This window comes from Asparagus officinalis, chromosome 6 (genome assembly GCF_001876935.1).
Source record: "Asparagus officinalis chromosome 6, Aspof.V1, whole genome shotgun sequence".
Taxonomy (NCBI): domain Eukaryota; kingdom Viridiplantae; phylum Streptophyta; class Magnoliopsida; order Asparagales; family Asparagaceae; genus Asparagus; species Asparagus officinalis.
In genome coordinates, this window is record NC_033799.1 from 31,556,898 (window position 1) to 31,568,439 (window position 11,542).

An 11,542-nucleotide genomic window follows, 5' to 3' on the forward strand; every position below is an offset into this window, starting at 1 on the left:
GGTTGCATGATTGGGAAATTCTTGATAGGAAAATCAAGCACACATGTTCCAGAGAGTCACTAGGAGGAGAAGCTGAACGAAGATGCACGAGGGAAGCTGTATGTTATTGTTCTGGTACTTGTTTTAAGATGTTATTTTCTCAGTGGGATGACTTGGAGCTCTTCCCTTCATTGCTGTAAATTTCTTTATGTTGGAGTAATTGAAGTATGTTATTTGCCATAGCTGTAATCTGGCTTGAGAGCTTTTAATCGCTAATTGAAGTATGTTATTCGCTATATCTGTTAGTTGCTATTTGTGCTCGTCGTCGAGCTCCTGTGGCTGTTTTTGGTTACTATGATGATTCGAGCTTGTTTAGCTCTATGTTGTTGGGTGTTTGGTTGCTATTTATGACTATTCAGGTTGTTTATATGTTTTAATAGGTTTCAGTAGATTTTTTGGGTAATTCAGGTATGTACTACGTGAATTTATGAATAATCAGGTTATTACAGAATTCGTGTGATTTTTTCAATCTCAAACAGGAACATTTGAACTTTTATATGATTAAGATTACCTCATATTACAAGCACAAAAAATTTGTATATAGTGGGGGTAATCTTACCATGGTGATTATAAACACTTTTTCCTACAAACTTCAAAACCAACCAAACACAAGAAAAGTGGGAAATGTCATATTAACAAAAGTTTTCCTTTTTTTTCCCTGCGAACCAAACACAAGAAAAGTAAATATATTGGTTTCCCACCATTTTTTATGTGCGAACCAAAGCGAAACAATCAATTTCTTGGAAAAGTAAAATAGTCTAAAGTTCATCCAAGTAGAGGGTAGTTCAGAAAAGAACTATCTTAATACCTTAAATTTTGAACTAAATAAATCTAGTTCAACTTTGGCCCTATTGCTACCAAACTAAAGACTCACTTTTGAAACAAAGTAATACCCACTAGAACTAGTTTTGTGAGGTTGCCGAGCACATCCTAAAAGTGGTAAATCGGATGATAATAACAAATGGATGCTTGAGCCTTGAGATATTATCATTTTAATAATCTAGACATTTCTAACTAAAAAAAAGGAAAATCATGAGAACAAGTGTATAATTAACGATCTAACTAGTTAGCATGAAGAAATCATCTCTCTCTTTTTATATGGATTTATAATGTAACCTTTTTGATCACCATCACCATCACTTATAAGTCTGATCAAATACCTCTGACGTAAATATAGCTTGAAAGTAGAAAGTGACATCCAATTTTAACTTTTTGAAACGCAACTTTCCTTAAATTCTCATCTGAAACTTTACCAACTGTTTTCTTCATCTAAAATTTCCCCAACTAAACTCACATGAAAAATAAAATAAAAAGAGAAATCTCACTCACTAGATACTAGATGATCACTCCATCCACATCAACAATCATTTATTAATGGAGTACAAATTTTATCATAGTAGCCTCTAAATGAGGGAGATGTTTCGAACCATAAAGAAGACAATAAGAATCTCCAATTCACCCTCCTACTCTCCATCTCTTTGCGAACGACTTAAGATACTTTGGCTCATATGCGCAAGTTCTGATAAATTTATACTCCGATCGTTGTTATTAACGATTCATATAAAACATATTGTATATTTTATTTGCACTGATATATTTTTTGCTGAATTGCATTGAGTTTTATCATTTGCGTCTATTTAAAATTTTAGGGTTAATTACAATCTGGCACATTAATGTATGTATGGTGTAATTATATAAAGGTAACTTTGAGGTCACTTATTTACACGGATACCTCTGAGATTATAAACTGTATAACTACAAGGATGACCATAAAGAAGACATAAAGAAGACAATAAGAATCTCCAAATCACCCTCCTACTCTCCATCTCTCTGCGAACGACTTAAGATACTTTACTCATGTGCGTAAGTTCTGATAAATTTATACTCCAATCGTTGTTATTAACGATTCATATAAAACATATTGTATATTTTGTTTGCACTGATATTTTTTTTGCTGAATTGCATTGAGTTTTATCATTTGCGTCTACTTAAAATTTTAGGGTTAATTACAATCTAGCACATTAATGTATGTATGGTGTAATTATATAAAGGTAACTTTGAGGTCACTTATTTACACGGATACCTCTGATGAGATTATAAACTGTATAACTACAAGGATGACCCCTGAGCCCGCATGACAAGCAATTGCTAGTGTTATCGGTGTAACTATAGTCAGTAACTTCAGAGTTACTGGTATATCGTATTGTAATTAGTCCTAAAATTTATTGCGAAACACATGCATCCCACACCTTTAACTCCTAGCAAGAGCTTCGTGTACGAGACTGCCCTTTATGTCTATATGCACAGTGGTCCTTCTACAGGACTTTTTCCCCCCGCCCTCCTCCCTGTTTATATTCGAGCATTTTCTCTGATTCCAAAGGCCACCTCTCTTCTCCCCCTCTGTCCTCTTGCTACAATAATAACTGCTACAGTTGTACAATACAACAAGAAAGAGGGATTACAAAAAGAGAGCCAAAACCCTGCTCTTAATTTCAAACGAATCCTCCACTGTTCCCTTCACCCTCTCTCTCTCTCTCTCTCCTTGGCAATGGCTCTCAAGTTAGTGCTACTAGCAGTGGCTCTGCTGGCGGTGTGGTCACCACCCCCGGTGACCGCAACCGTCACCTACGACCACGGGTCCTTCGTCATCAACGGGCGGAGAAAAATCCTCATCTCTGGCTCCATTCACTACCCCAGGAGCACTCCTGAGGTCAATGCAGCTTCTTGGTCTTTAAGTTAAGTTTTTCACTAAATTATCATCTTTCTTTTTTTCGTCGCTGATGTTTGATTTGTTCATGTGGGCTTTGTTCAGATGTGGCCTGACCTCATACAGAAGGCTAAAGATGGAGGCTTGGATGTAATTCAGACCTATGTGTTTTGGAATGGGCATGAGCCTTCTCCTGGCCAAGTACGCAAATTTCATTTTTTTTTTTTTAGATATTGGTCCCTTAAATCTTTCATATTCTTCAGTTAGTATTCTAAATCTCTGAAATTGTTTTCATTTTTCCAATTCATATATAAGTTACTTCAAATTAGTGTCCATCTTAGTTGTTCTGTCCAAAATTTTTTTTTTTAACTATTTTTGGGCTAGTAATTAACCATCAAGGTAAATTACTGTTTCACCCTGAATTCCTTCGTTATACGATAATCACAAAACTTTTCTGGATTTTAAAGAACTGGTTTGGATTTAGAGATCCAAATTTGAAGGAAAAAAGTATAACTGGAAATTCCTCAGTTAAGTTTAAATATTCGGTCCGACTGGATAGTTTATCTAAGATTAATTTGGAGTAACTTACATGAATTGAGAAGTGAGATGAAAATTTCAACGAGTTGGGGACTAATTTAATAATACGAAATATTTGAGGGACCAATACTAAAAAACACTTTTTTTTTAAGAAAAGTTCAAATTTTGGTAATGTTGGTTTTGTTGCAAACACTTGTTTTGATTTGGGTTTTTCTGGTAGTATTATTTTGGTGGAAGATATGACCTTGTTCGGTTCCTCAAGCTTGTGAAGCAAGCCGGCCTCTATGCTCACCTCCGCATTGGGCCTTACGTTTGCGCTGAGTGGAATTTTGGGTAAGATTCTTATTTTTTTGAGACCCATTTTAATCTAGTATGAAATTTTGCTGATAATTCTTCTGTTTGATTAACAGGGGTTTCCCAGTTTGGTTAAAATATGTTCCTGGGATCAGTTTCAGAACTGACAATGGCCCTTTCAAGGTCAGAAAAATCATTCGTTATCAACCCAAATTTTACTTGCAAAAGTTGTTGATTCTTTAAGTTTTATTGTGAAATAGGCTGCAATGGGGAAGTTTACAGCAATGATTGTATCAATGATGAAAGCTGAAGGTCTTTATGAATCACAAGGTGGTCCTATTATCCTCTCTCAGGTATAAATTTAATATCCATTTCTTATCTCAATTGTGACAGTCATCTGATTGAAGAAGAAGATAACATTATCTTGCTTGGTTTGGGAAGATTGAGAATGAGTATGGGCCATTGGAGAGCTACAATGGAGCCTCAGGGAAATCATACTCCTATTGGGCTGCGAAAATGGCGGTCGGACTCAAGACTGGAGTCCCATGGGTTATGTGCAAGCAAGATGATGCTCCAGATCCAGTTGTATGCTGATCTTCCTTTATCTTTGTTCTTCCATTGAAAAATCCATGCTTTCCGCAGGTTGATTAATCGACAAAATTGTCAAGGATAAATTTCACAAAATTACCATAAAGTTATTTTTGTTAGCAAAAACTTACTCTAACTGTTGTCAAACGTGATGGCGTGAAAATAGCTCATGCTAGTTTTTTCTAATTAAAAAAATATAGTTTATGATAGTTCTGTCCAAAACACTTGAAATCTCAAGGTAGTTTTGTGAAATTTTATCCAAATTATAATTATCACATCTCATCACAACTTGATAATCTTGGTGTAGTGTTAGAAGCTGAGCTTCCCTTTTATGTGTTGAAACTTAGGCTAGCTTCACACAGCGGTACCTGGAGTTTTGATGCCACGAGAGTGACTTCAAGACGACCTCCTACTATATTTATGTAATGAGAGGTTGAGCTTCCCTCTCAAAATCCGCTAATCCTCAACCGCCTATTGGAAATTTTGATGTAATGAAAGGGACTTTAAGATGATAGCAGAGCAACCAAATTTAAATCCCGCCAGACGCATATACAAAATAGATTTGAAAAATATGATTGCAGAAAATAGCCTCAAGCTTCAACCTCGCCATGACTTTAGTGGAAGGGATTTTAAGACTAACCTCCTACTTATTTTGAGGCCCCATAACACATGATTTTGAAAACTTCGTTTATTTTAACTGCACTTTTGCTAGGTGCTTATGTTGTTCAAACATCACTTTCTCTTGGTCACATTAACCTTTACCAACAGAAAGCCATGCTTTGGATTTCTGTACTGTCATTTCCACTTTTTTTTTTACTCCTCTGACTTGCGATATTTCTTGATTGAGAATCCGTTCCCAATCATTTTCTAAAACTTTACATTTGGAATTTTCCATGACAGATTAACTCATGCAATGGTTTTTACTGCGATAATTTCTCACCAAATAAGCCTTACAAGCCCAAGATGTGGACTGAGGCTTGGAGTGGCTGGTAATTGTTTCTTGGTGTTCAAACACATTCATCAGTATTTCAGTAAGGGTAAATTGAAAAATTCCCCTGTGATCTGTAGGAATGATAGAAAATCCCCATGATGAGGTTTTAAAAGTGACATTTTACGTCACTCATTTTCAATTCCTAGCCAAATAATCATCACTTTTTTTATGTAACCATTAATTTTTGTCTGCAAATTAGTTTTGTAGAAAATAAAAGCGAAACCTTATGGAGATTTTTCGTTACTCATGCAAACCTCAGGGGAATTTTTCGTAATTTACCCATTCAGTTAACAATGCATTTCTTATCTTATACTTTTCTGTGCAGGTTCACTGGTTTTGGTGGTCCAGTCCCTCATAGACCCGCAGAGGACTTAGCCTTCGCAGTTGCAAGGTTTGTACAGAAAGGTGGATCTTTCATTAACTACTATATGGTAAGAAGAATCAATACTTCGATCGCATCCAATGTTTAGTTTAGTTCTCTGGAAATAGCTTATGCCCGAAATTGTTTTTCAGTACCATGGAGGAACTAACTTTGGCCGGACAGCTGGTGGTCCTTTCATCACAACTAGCTATGACTATGATGCTCCAATTGATGAATATGGTATACATTTGAGTCTATCTTTCTTTATATTCATGGAAAGCAGTTTCTAATTCATAATTTAGCTGCTTGAAAATGAACCTTGGTTGTTTCTGATATCTCTGATATGTGGTTCGTCTGCCAAACTGTCTCCACGTCGATATGAATATGAGACAAATTTTACATTGAAAGATATCAACATTCTCCGGATGCGTCAAGGTTCTGTTGGATAGATACTTGGATATTCAAGAATAAAAAGAACACTGATGTATCCATAAAACTATGCGGTGTTAATTTGAACACTCAAAGTATTTCTTTCTTAATGCATCTGATGTTCAAAATTTACAACTCTTAAAGTTTTCCTTTCTTAATGCATCCAATGTTTAAAAACTACGTGCTAGTTTGACACTTTGTCAACTCTTTTGACACTTCAAACCGTATAACCAATCAAAGCAACATTCTAATGTAGGATGCAATCAATTTCAGTATTTTTCTGCCTTTTGTATTACTCAATATAGTCATCATATTGTACTTTCTCCCAATAATATTACTAAGTATCAACTTGAACTCTTAATAATGTAGGTCTACTGAGGCAACCGAAATGGGGCCATTTGAGAGACCTGCACAAAGCAATCAAACTATGTGAACCAGCTCTGGTTTATGGCAATCCAACAGTAACAGCGCTCGGACATTATCAAGAGGTTTACTTGGAGACCTTCTATCTCCTTTAAAAGTTTTCAAGTTATTAAATGCTAAAATATTTTTATTGCTTCTTGTTTAGTCTCATGTCTACAGGTCAAAATCATCTTGTGCAGCATTTCTTGCCAACTTTGATTCACAATCTTATGCAACGGTTGCTTTCAATGGAATGCACTACAATCTTCCTCCTTGGTCCGTTAGCATCCTTCCTAATTGTAAAACTACAGTTTTTAACACTGCAAGGGTAAGAAAGAAATCAAGTTCAAACATTTGATGGAAATTTTACTTTATTGTACTATATATGTCTTGTTTAATTTCTATAATCTCCTTTTGGGTTTGCGGATATACGCCTTGTAAATTTAGTTTTTTTGTCCCACTTAAACTGAGGGCAAAAGGTAATTTATCATCACATGTCATGGGTGACATCTCAACCTAAGATGGATAATAATGTTGTCCAGAGTTTAGGCGGTATATGTTCTAAAAAATAGTTTCAGTTTTCAGGGGTATGAGTGGCTACATATGCATAGTACAGGAGGTGATTCTGAAATTAATCCTTTTATATGTTATATTTTTTATTAGTTTCTTAAAAATTTTATATGATATGCAGGTAGGATCTCAGTCTGCAACTATGAAAATGCAAAGGCTTGGAGGGTTTTCTTGGAAGGCATACACTGAAAATACCGAGTCCCTTAGCGATAAGACATTCACAAAGGTTGGATTGTTGGAGCAGTTAAATACAACATGGGATAATTCGGATTATTTGTGGTACACAACATAGTGAGTATCCAATACATTATCTTTTTTCTCTTTGGCTTACTTCGATACCCCAAAGTTTTTTACCCATTCTTTCACTTTGATACCCCCAAAGTATTTCCTAACGCTTCTATACTCCAGGGTTTCAATCTTTATTTCACTTTGATACCCCCATCCACATTTCATTAGATTTTATATTAAATTTATACCATATATCTAGCACGTGATACCCCATCCACTGCTACTAGGAACATTTGGTTGTGTGAACCCCTGACATCTGAGTAAAATGAACCTAAATGTAATACAAACTCTATAGAAAATCTAATGAAATCTAGGCGGGGGTATCAAAATGAAATGAAATTGAAACTTTGCGGGCATCAAAGTGTTCAAAAATAGTTTGGGGTGTCAAAAGGAAAAATGGGGAAATTTTGGGTACCAGAGTGAGATAAGCCGTTGTTTCCTCTGGTTGAAAGTTAAATTAAGGCTCTTACACATTGCATTTTAGTGTCGACATAGCCAAAGATGAAGAATTCCTAAAGAGTGGGCGATATCCTTATCTGACAGTGATGTCAGCTGGTCATTCTTTGCACGTGTTCATCAATGGGCGATGGAGCGGTAAGCTACGATGACTACTGAAGAAAACAAACGACTACACAAACAAGAGAACAATCCATATATATTCAGCCTTATCTCCAATTAAACTTTAAAAATTCGACAGTTTGAGTTATACTTAATAATCACACTTCTTTAGTTTCATATGCTTAATGCCTTTTTACTCTTGGCAGGGTCGGCACATGGGGAACTGGAAAATCCCAAACTGACATATACCGGGAATGCAGAGTTGTGGGAAGGCAGTAATAAGATTTCTATCTTGAGTGTATCTTGTGGGCTACCGGTATGTTGTTTACCTATGTCTATCCACCATTATTATAAAAATAATTGATACATATGAGCAAAATTGTCAAGTTTATTTTAGAACGTAGGAAACCATTTCGAAACTTGGAACACAGGGGTGCTTGGCCCAGTGACGCTAACTGGCCTTAACAAGGGAAAAAGAGATCTTTCATGGCAAAAATGGACTTACCAGGTGAACATACTTAGATTTACTTTGTCAATTGTTATGATACGTCAAACTATCGATGATTTTATGACGATGGTATAGATTGGTTTGCACGGAGAGAATTTGAATCTTCATTCTCTCACTGGAAGTTCCAATGTCGAGTGGGGAGAAGCATCTCAAAAGCAGCCATTAACCTGGTATAAGGTAAATCCAATCAAATTAATATCGATGATTCAACATTATTATACATAAAAATGTAGGCCAAGTTTGTTTATGTTTTCTCCATCAGACTTTCTTCAATGCACCAGAAGGGAACGAACCGTTGGCTTTAGATATGGGTAGCATGGGAAAGGGCCAAGTTTGGATAAATGGACAGAGTATCGGTAGATACTGGCCTGCATATAAAGCATCCGGCTCTTGTGGTGCTTGTGATTACCGTGGACCCTATAGTCATAATAAGTGCCAAACTAATTGCGGGGAGGCCTCTCAACAATGGTAAGAGACCAAGTTCTCATCAATTTTTATGACCCCCCAAAGTCTGACCCATTTCTGTGATAAACCTCCTTAACATTATAAATTTTACTTAACCCCCTCAATCTTTGGGACTTGTCACAAAACCCTCCAAATGTTTTCAATTTTTTCAACATAACCCCAAATTGTGTAACCCCCAATTTTTCAACATAACCCCCCTAACTTTCGGCATTATTTTTGGAAAACCCAAAACTTACAACATTATTTACAAAAACACCAAACTTCCAACATTATTTTCAAAAAAAAAAAAAAATCCCATGAACGTCTGATGAAGTTTCAGAAACCCCCAGTTATGCCGTTAGGGGGATATGTTGAAAAATTGCAGACATTTAGTAGGTTTTCTGACAAGCACCAAAGGTTAGGAGGGTTAACTGACATTTATAAATTAGGGGGTTATCTCAGGTGGGCCAAACTCTAAGGAGTTGTACGAAACTTACCCTTCTGTAAGTTTATGAATGTAATAAACTAATTTTGTTTCTTAATTGTTTAGGTATCATGTTCCTCGTTCTTGGTTGAGTCCAACGGGGAATTTTTTGGTTGTGTTGGAAGAATGGGGAGGTGACCCGAGTGGGATATCAATGGTGAAAAGGTCGGTAGGGAGTGTTTGTGCCAAAGTTGAGGAGTGGCAACCAACAATGGAGAATTGGTATACCAAAGCATATGGTAGACCAAAGGTTCATTTATCTTGCGATCGAGGCCAAAAGATTACTAACATAAAGTTTGCTAGCTTTGGAACTCCTCAAGGCACTTGTGGGAGCTTCTCGGAGGGTAGATGTCATGCACACAAATCTTATGATGCTTTTGAGGAGGTAAATTTTCAACATAACATATATCCAAATACAAAAAATAAGTGTCGCAAAAATGAGAATGTTATGATGAACTTGTGGATACATATTAAGAGATATGATAATGAAGAGTACATTCGTAGGAGGTTAGAGGTTGCTCCTGTCGAGGAAATGCCACAAAATCCGGCAATTAGGAGAACCGATGAGATTGTAATTAATAGAATAAAGAGGACTTGAGATAAACCTAAAGGAACCTGGTTGGGAGGAATCAAGGACCGGCGTTGGTTAACTTGGGAGAAGACTAAATAGAACATAACGAAAGAATATATGTAGCTGGCCACAAAATTTGGGATAAAGGTTTTGTTGTTTATATACATGATACCCAACAAACATAAATGAACTTGGAGATATTTTTATGAGTTACGATTACATTTGTTATCCATTCTTTTTCTGAGAATGCTAACATAAGAGAGACTTTGCAGAATTGTGTAGGTAAACAATTTTGCTCGGTAGTTGTTCTTCCTGAAGTCTTTGGAGGAGATCCTTGCCCGGGAACTATGAAGAAGATTGCAGTCGAGGCCGTATGTGAATGATCACTGGCGGTGATCCACATACTATTGGTTGGTATACATGTACATCTCAATAACACAGTTTAACTTATGCCTCAATTAGAAACAAAAACATTTCCAAAATTTTTAAGTTATCAGTGTACAGAGTGGCTGATATAAGAAAAAATGGAGGGGGAAACATGAGGTAAAGTTTAAATTGGTTCTTCATACATTGTAATATCATTTATATGTTGCATATGAACAATTGGAATGTGTAAGGCTTGATATCGGTTTGTTTTATATTCTTGTAAGATACGTAAATCGTTATGTCATATATGTAATAAACTTTTGTGGTTATCTTTTCTCAATGCTTATGAGATTTTTTTTATCGTAAGTTTGCTCGTGCAATTTCTGAGCTCTAAGTTTCAGGTTCCTTGACTTTTGATTTTTTTTTTCTGTTTCTCTTTGTACTTATAAACGGTATACTTGTTATTTAACTTGTAATTTTGAAGAGATTTGAGAGAGCTTTGACAATATTATCCATTCTAATAAGGTGTTTACATATAAGAGAAAGTAGAGAAGTTCTACTAAGCTAAGCAACGTAGGACTAAATTAAATAAAGCAAGATAAGAGAGTAGGATGAGAGTGAGGAACGTCGCTCTGGCACTCCATAAAACGGGTTGTGCGTCTTTCATGCGCCTTGTGTGCATCATAGTCGATGGGCATTGAGCGGCCATCGAAGGTGAGGATGGTTGTGGTTTTGCTGTCGTTGGCGGAGAAGTCGACAAGAGAGACAGTGGCAGCCACCGGAGGTGGGTGGGCAGCTGCAATGGTTGTGAGCTGTGGGGGTCGTTGGTCGCAGAAGAGAAAAGGGTAGGAGGTTGCAGCGCGAGGGCATGGTTCGGGCTGCAGTGTGACATTTCATCAAACATTTGGCGGGCAATAGCTGTTTGGGTCACATTCGGTGGGCTGCGGTGCGACAATATTATTCTTTCTAATAAGATGTTTAAATACAAGGGAATGTAGACAAGTTCTAATAACCTAAAATTTAGATGGGAACTATAATAAACAAGATCGGAGTCTGACAATTATACTTAACAGAGCTTTGCTTATTAGTAGCAAAGAGAAATTAATGCGAAAGAAGATGAGAGAATGTTTTCACAAGTTACAAGTGTATTGTTCGCGTAAGTTGTTTCATTTAGAACTCTTTTAATGGGGTGGGGGGTCCAATCTAGAGGTTCTTTTCTGTGGCAACTGTCAAGGGTAGGAGGCTACAAACAAAAACTTTAGAAGATTCCAACGAAATTATTGTGCTTTTAATTGAATATATAATGTCCTATTTCAAGAACCATTGCTTCCAAAAATATGCATAAAGTATTTCTCCATGTCTACAATTAGGTAGCTTTCGTATTTAAATATATGAATGGACCCAA

General features: G+C 36.3%; 1 protein-coding gene across 2 annotated transcripts; it reads left to right on the forward strand.

The window, feature by feature from the left end:
* LOC109844277 (beta-galactosidase-like) lies at positions 2,435 to 10,477 on the forward strand. 2 transcript variants are annotated; one of them, XM_020413254.1, is made up of 19 exons: positions 2,442 to 2,749; positions 2,852 to 2,947; positions 3,504 to 3,616; positions 3,694 to 3,760; positions 3,838 to 3,930; positions 4,019 to 4,162; positions 5,066 to 5,154; positions 5,482 to 5,587; positions 5,670 to 5,757; positions 6,316 to 6,434; positions 6,515 to 6,676; positions 7,040 to 7,209; positions 7,691 to 7,800; positions 7,971 to 8,080; positions 8,162 to 8,272; positions 8,348 to 8,449; positions 8,535 to 8,740; positions 9,267 to 9,585; positions 10,044 to 10,477. In XM_020413254.1, the coding sequence occupies exons 1-19, from the start codon at positions 2,588 to 2,590 to the stop codon at positions 10,152 to 10,154; spliced, it is 2,478 nt and encodes an 825-aa protein (XP_020268843.1). In that variant the 5' UTR covers positions 2,442 to 2,587; the 3' UTR covers positions 10,155 to 10,477. The 2 variants fall into 2 exon arrangements, 1 of the variants encoding a protein (XP_020268843.1); XR_002247964.1 differs by lacking the exons at positions 8,535 to 8,740; positions 9,267 to 9,585; positions 10,044 to 10,477 and having other exon boundaries at positions 2,435 to 2,749; positions 8,169 to 8,272; positions 8,348 to 8,443.

Bases quoted from the DNA above. Each gene is read 5' to 3' on its own strand.
- LOC109844277 (XM_020413254.1), top strand. From the start codon at position 2,588: ATGGCTCTCAAGTTAGTGCTACTAGCAGTGGCTCTGCTGGCGGTGTGG. The intron at 2,750-2,851 runs GTCAATGCAGCT...GGCTTTGTTCAG, and splicing joins ACCCCAGGAGCACTCCTGAG to ATGTGGCCTGACCTCATACA. The intron at 8,450-8,534 runs GTAAATCCAATC...TTTCTCCATCAG, and splicing joins AGCCATTAACCTGGTATAAG to ACTTTCTTCAATGCACCAGA.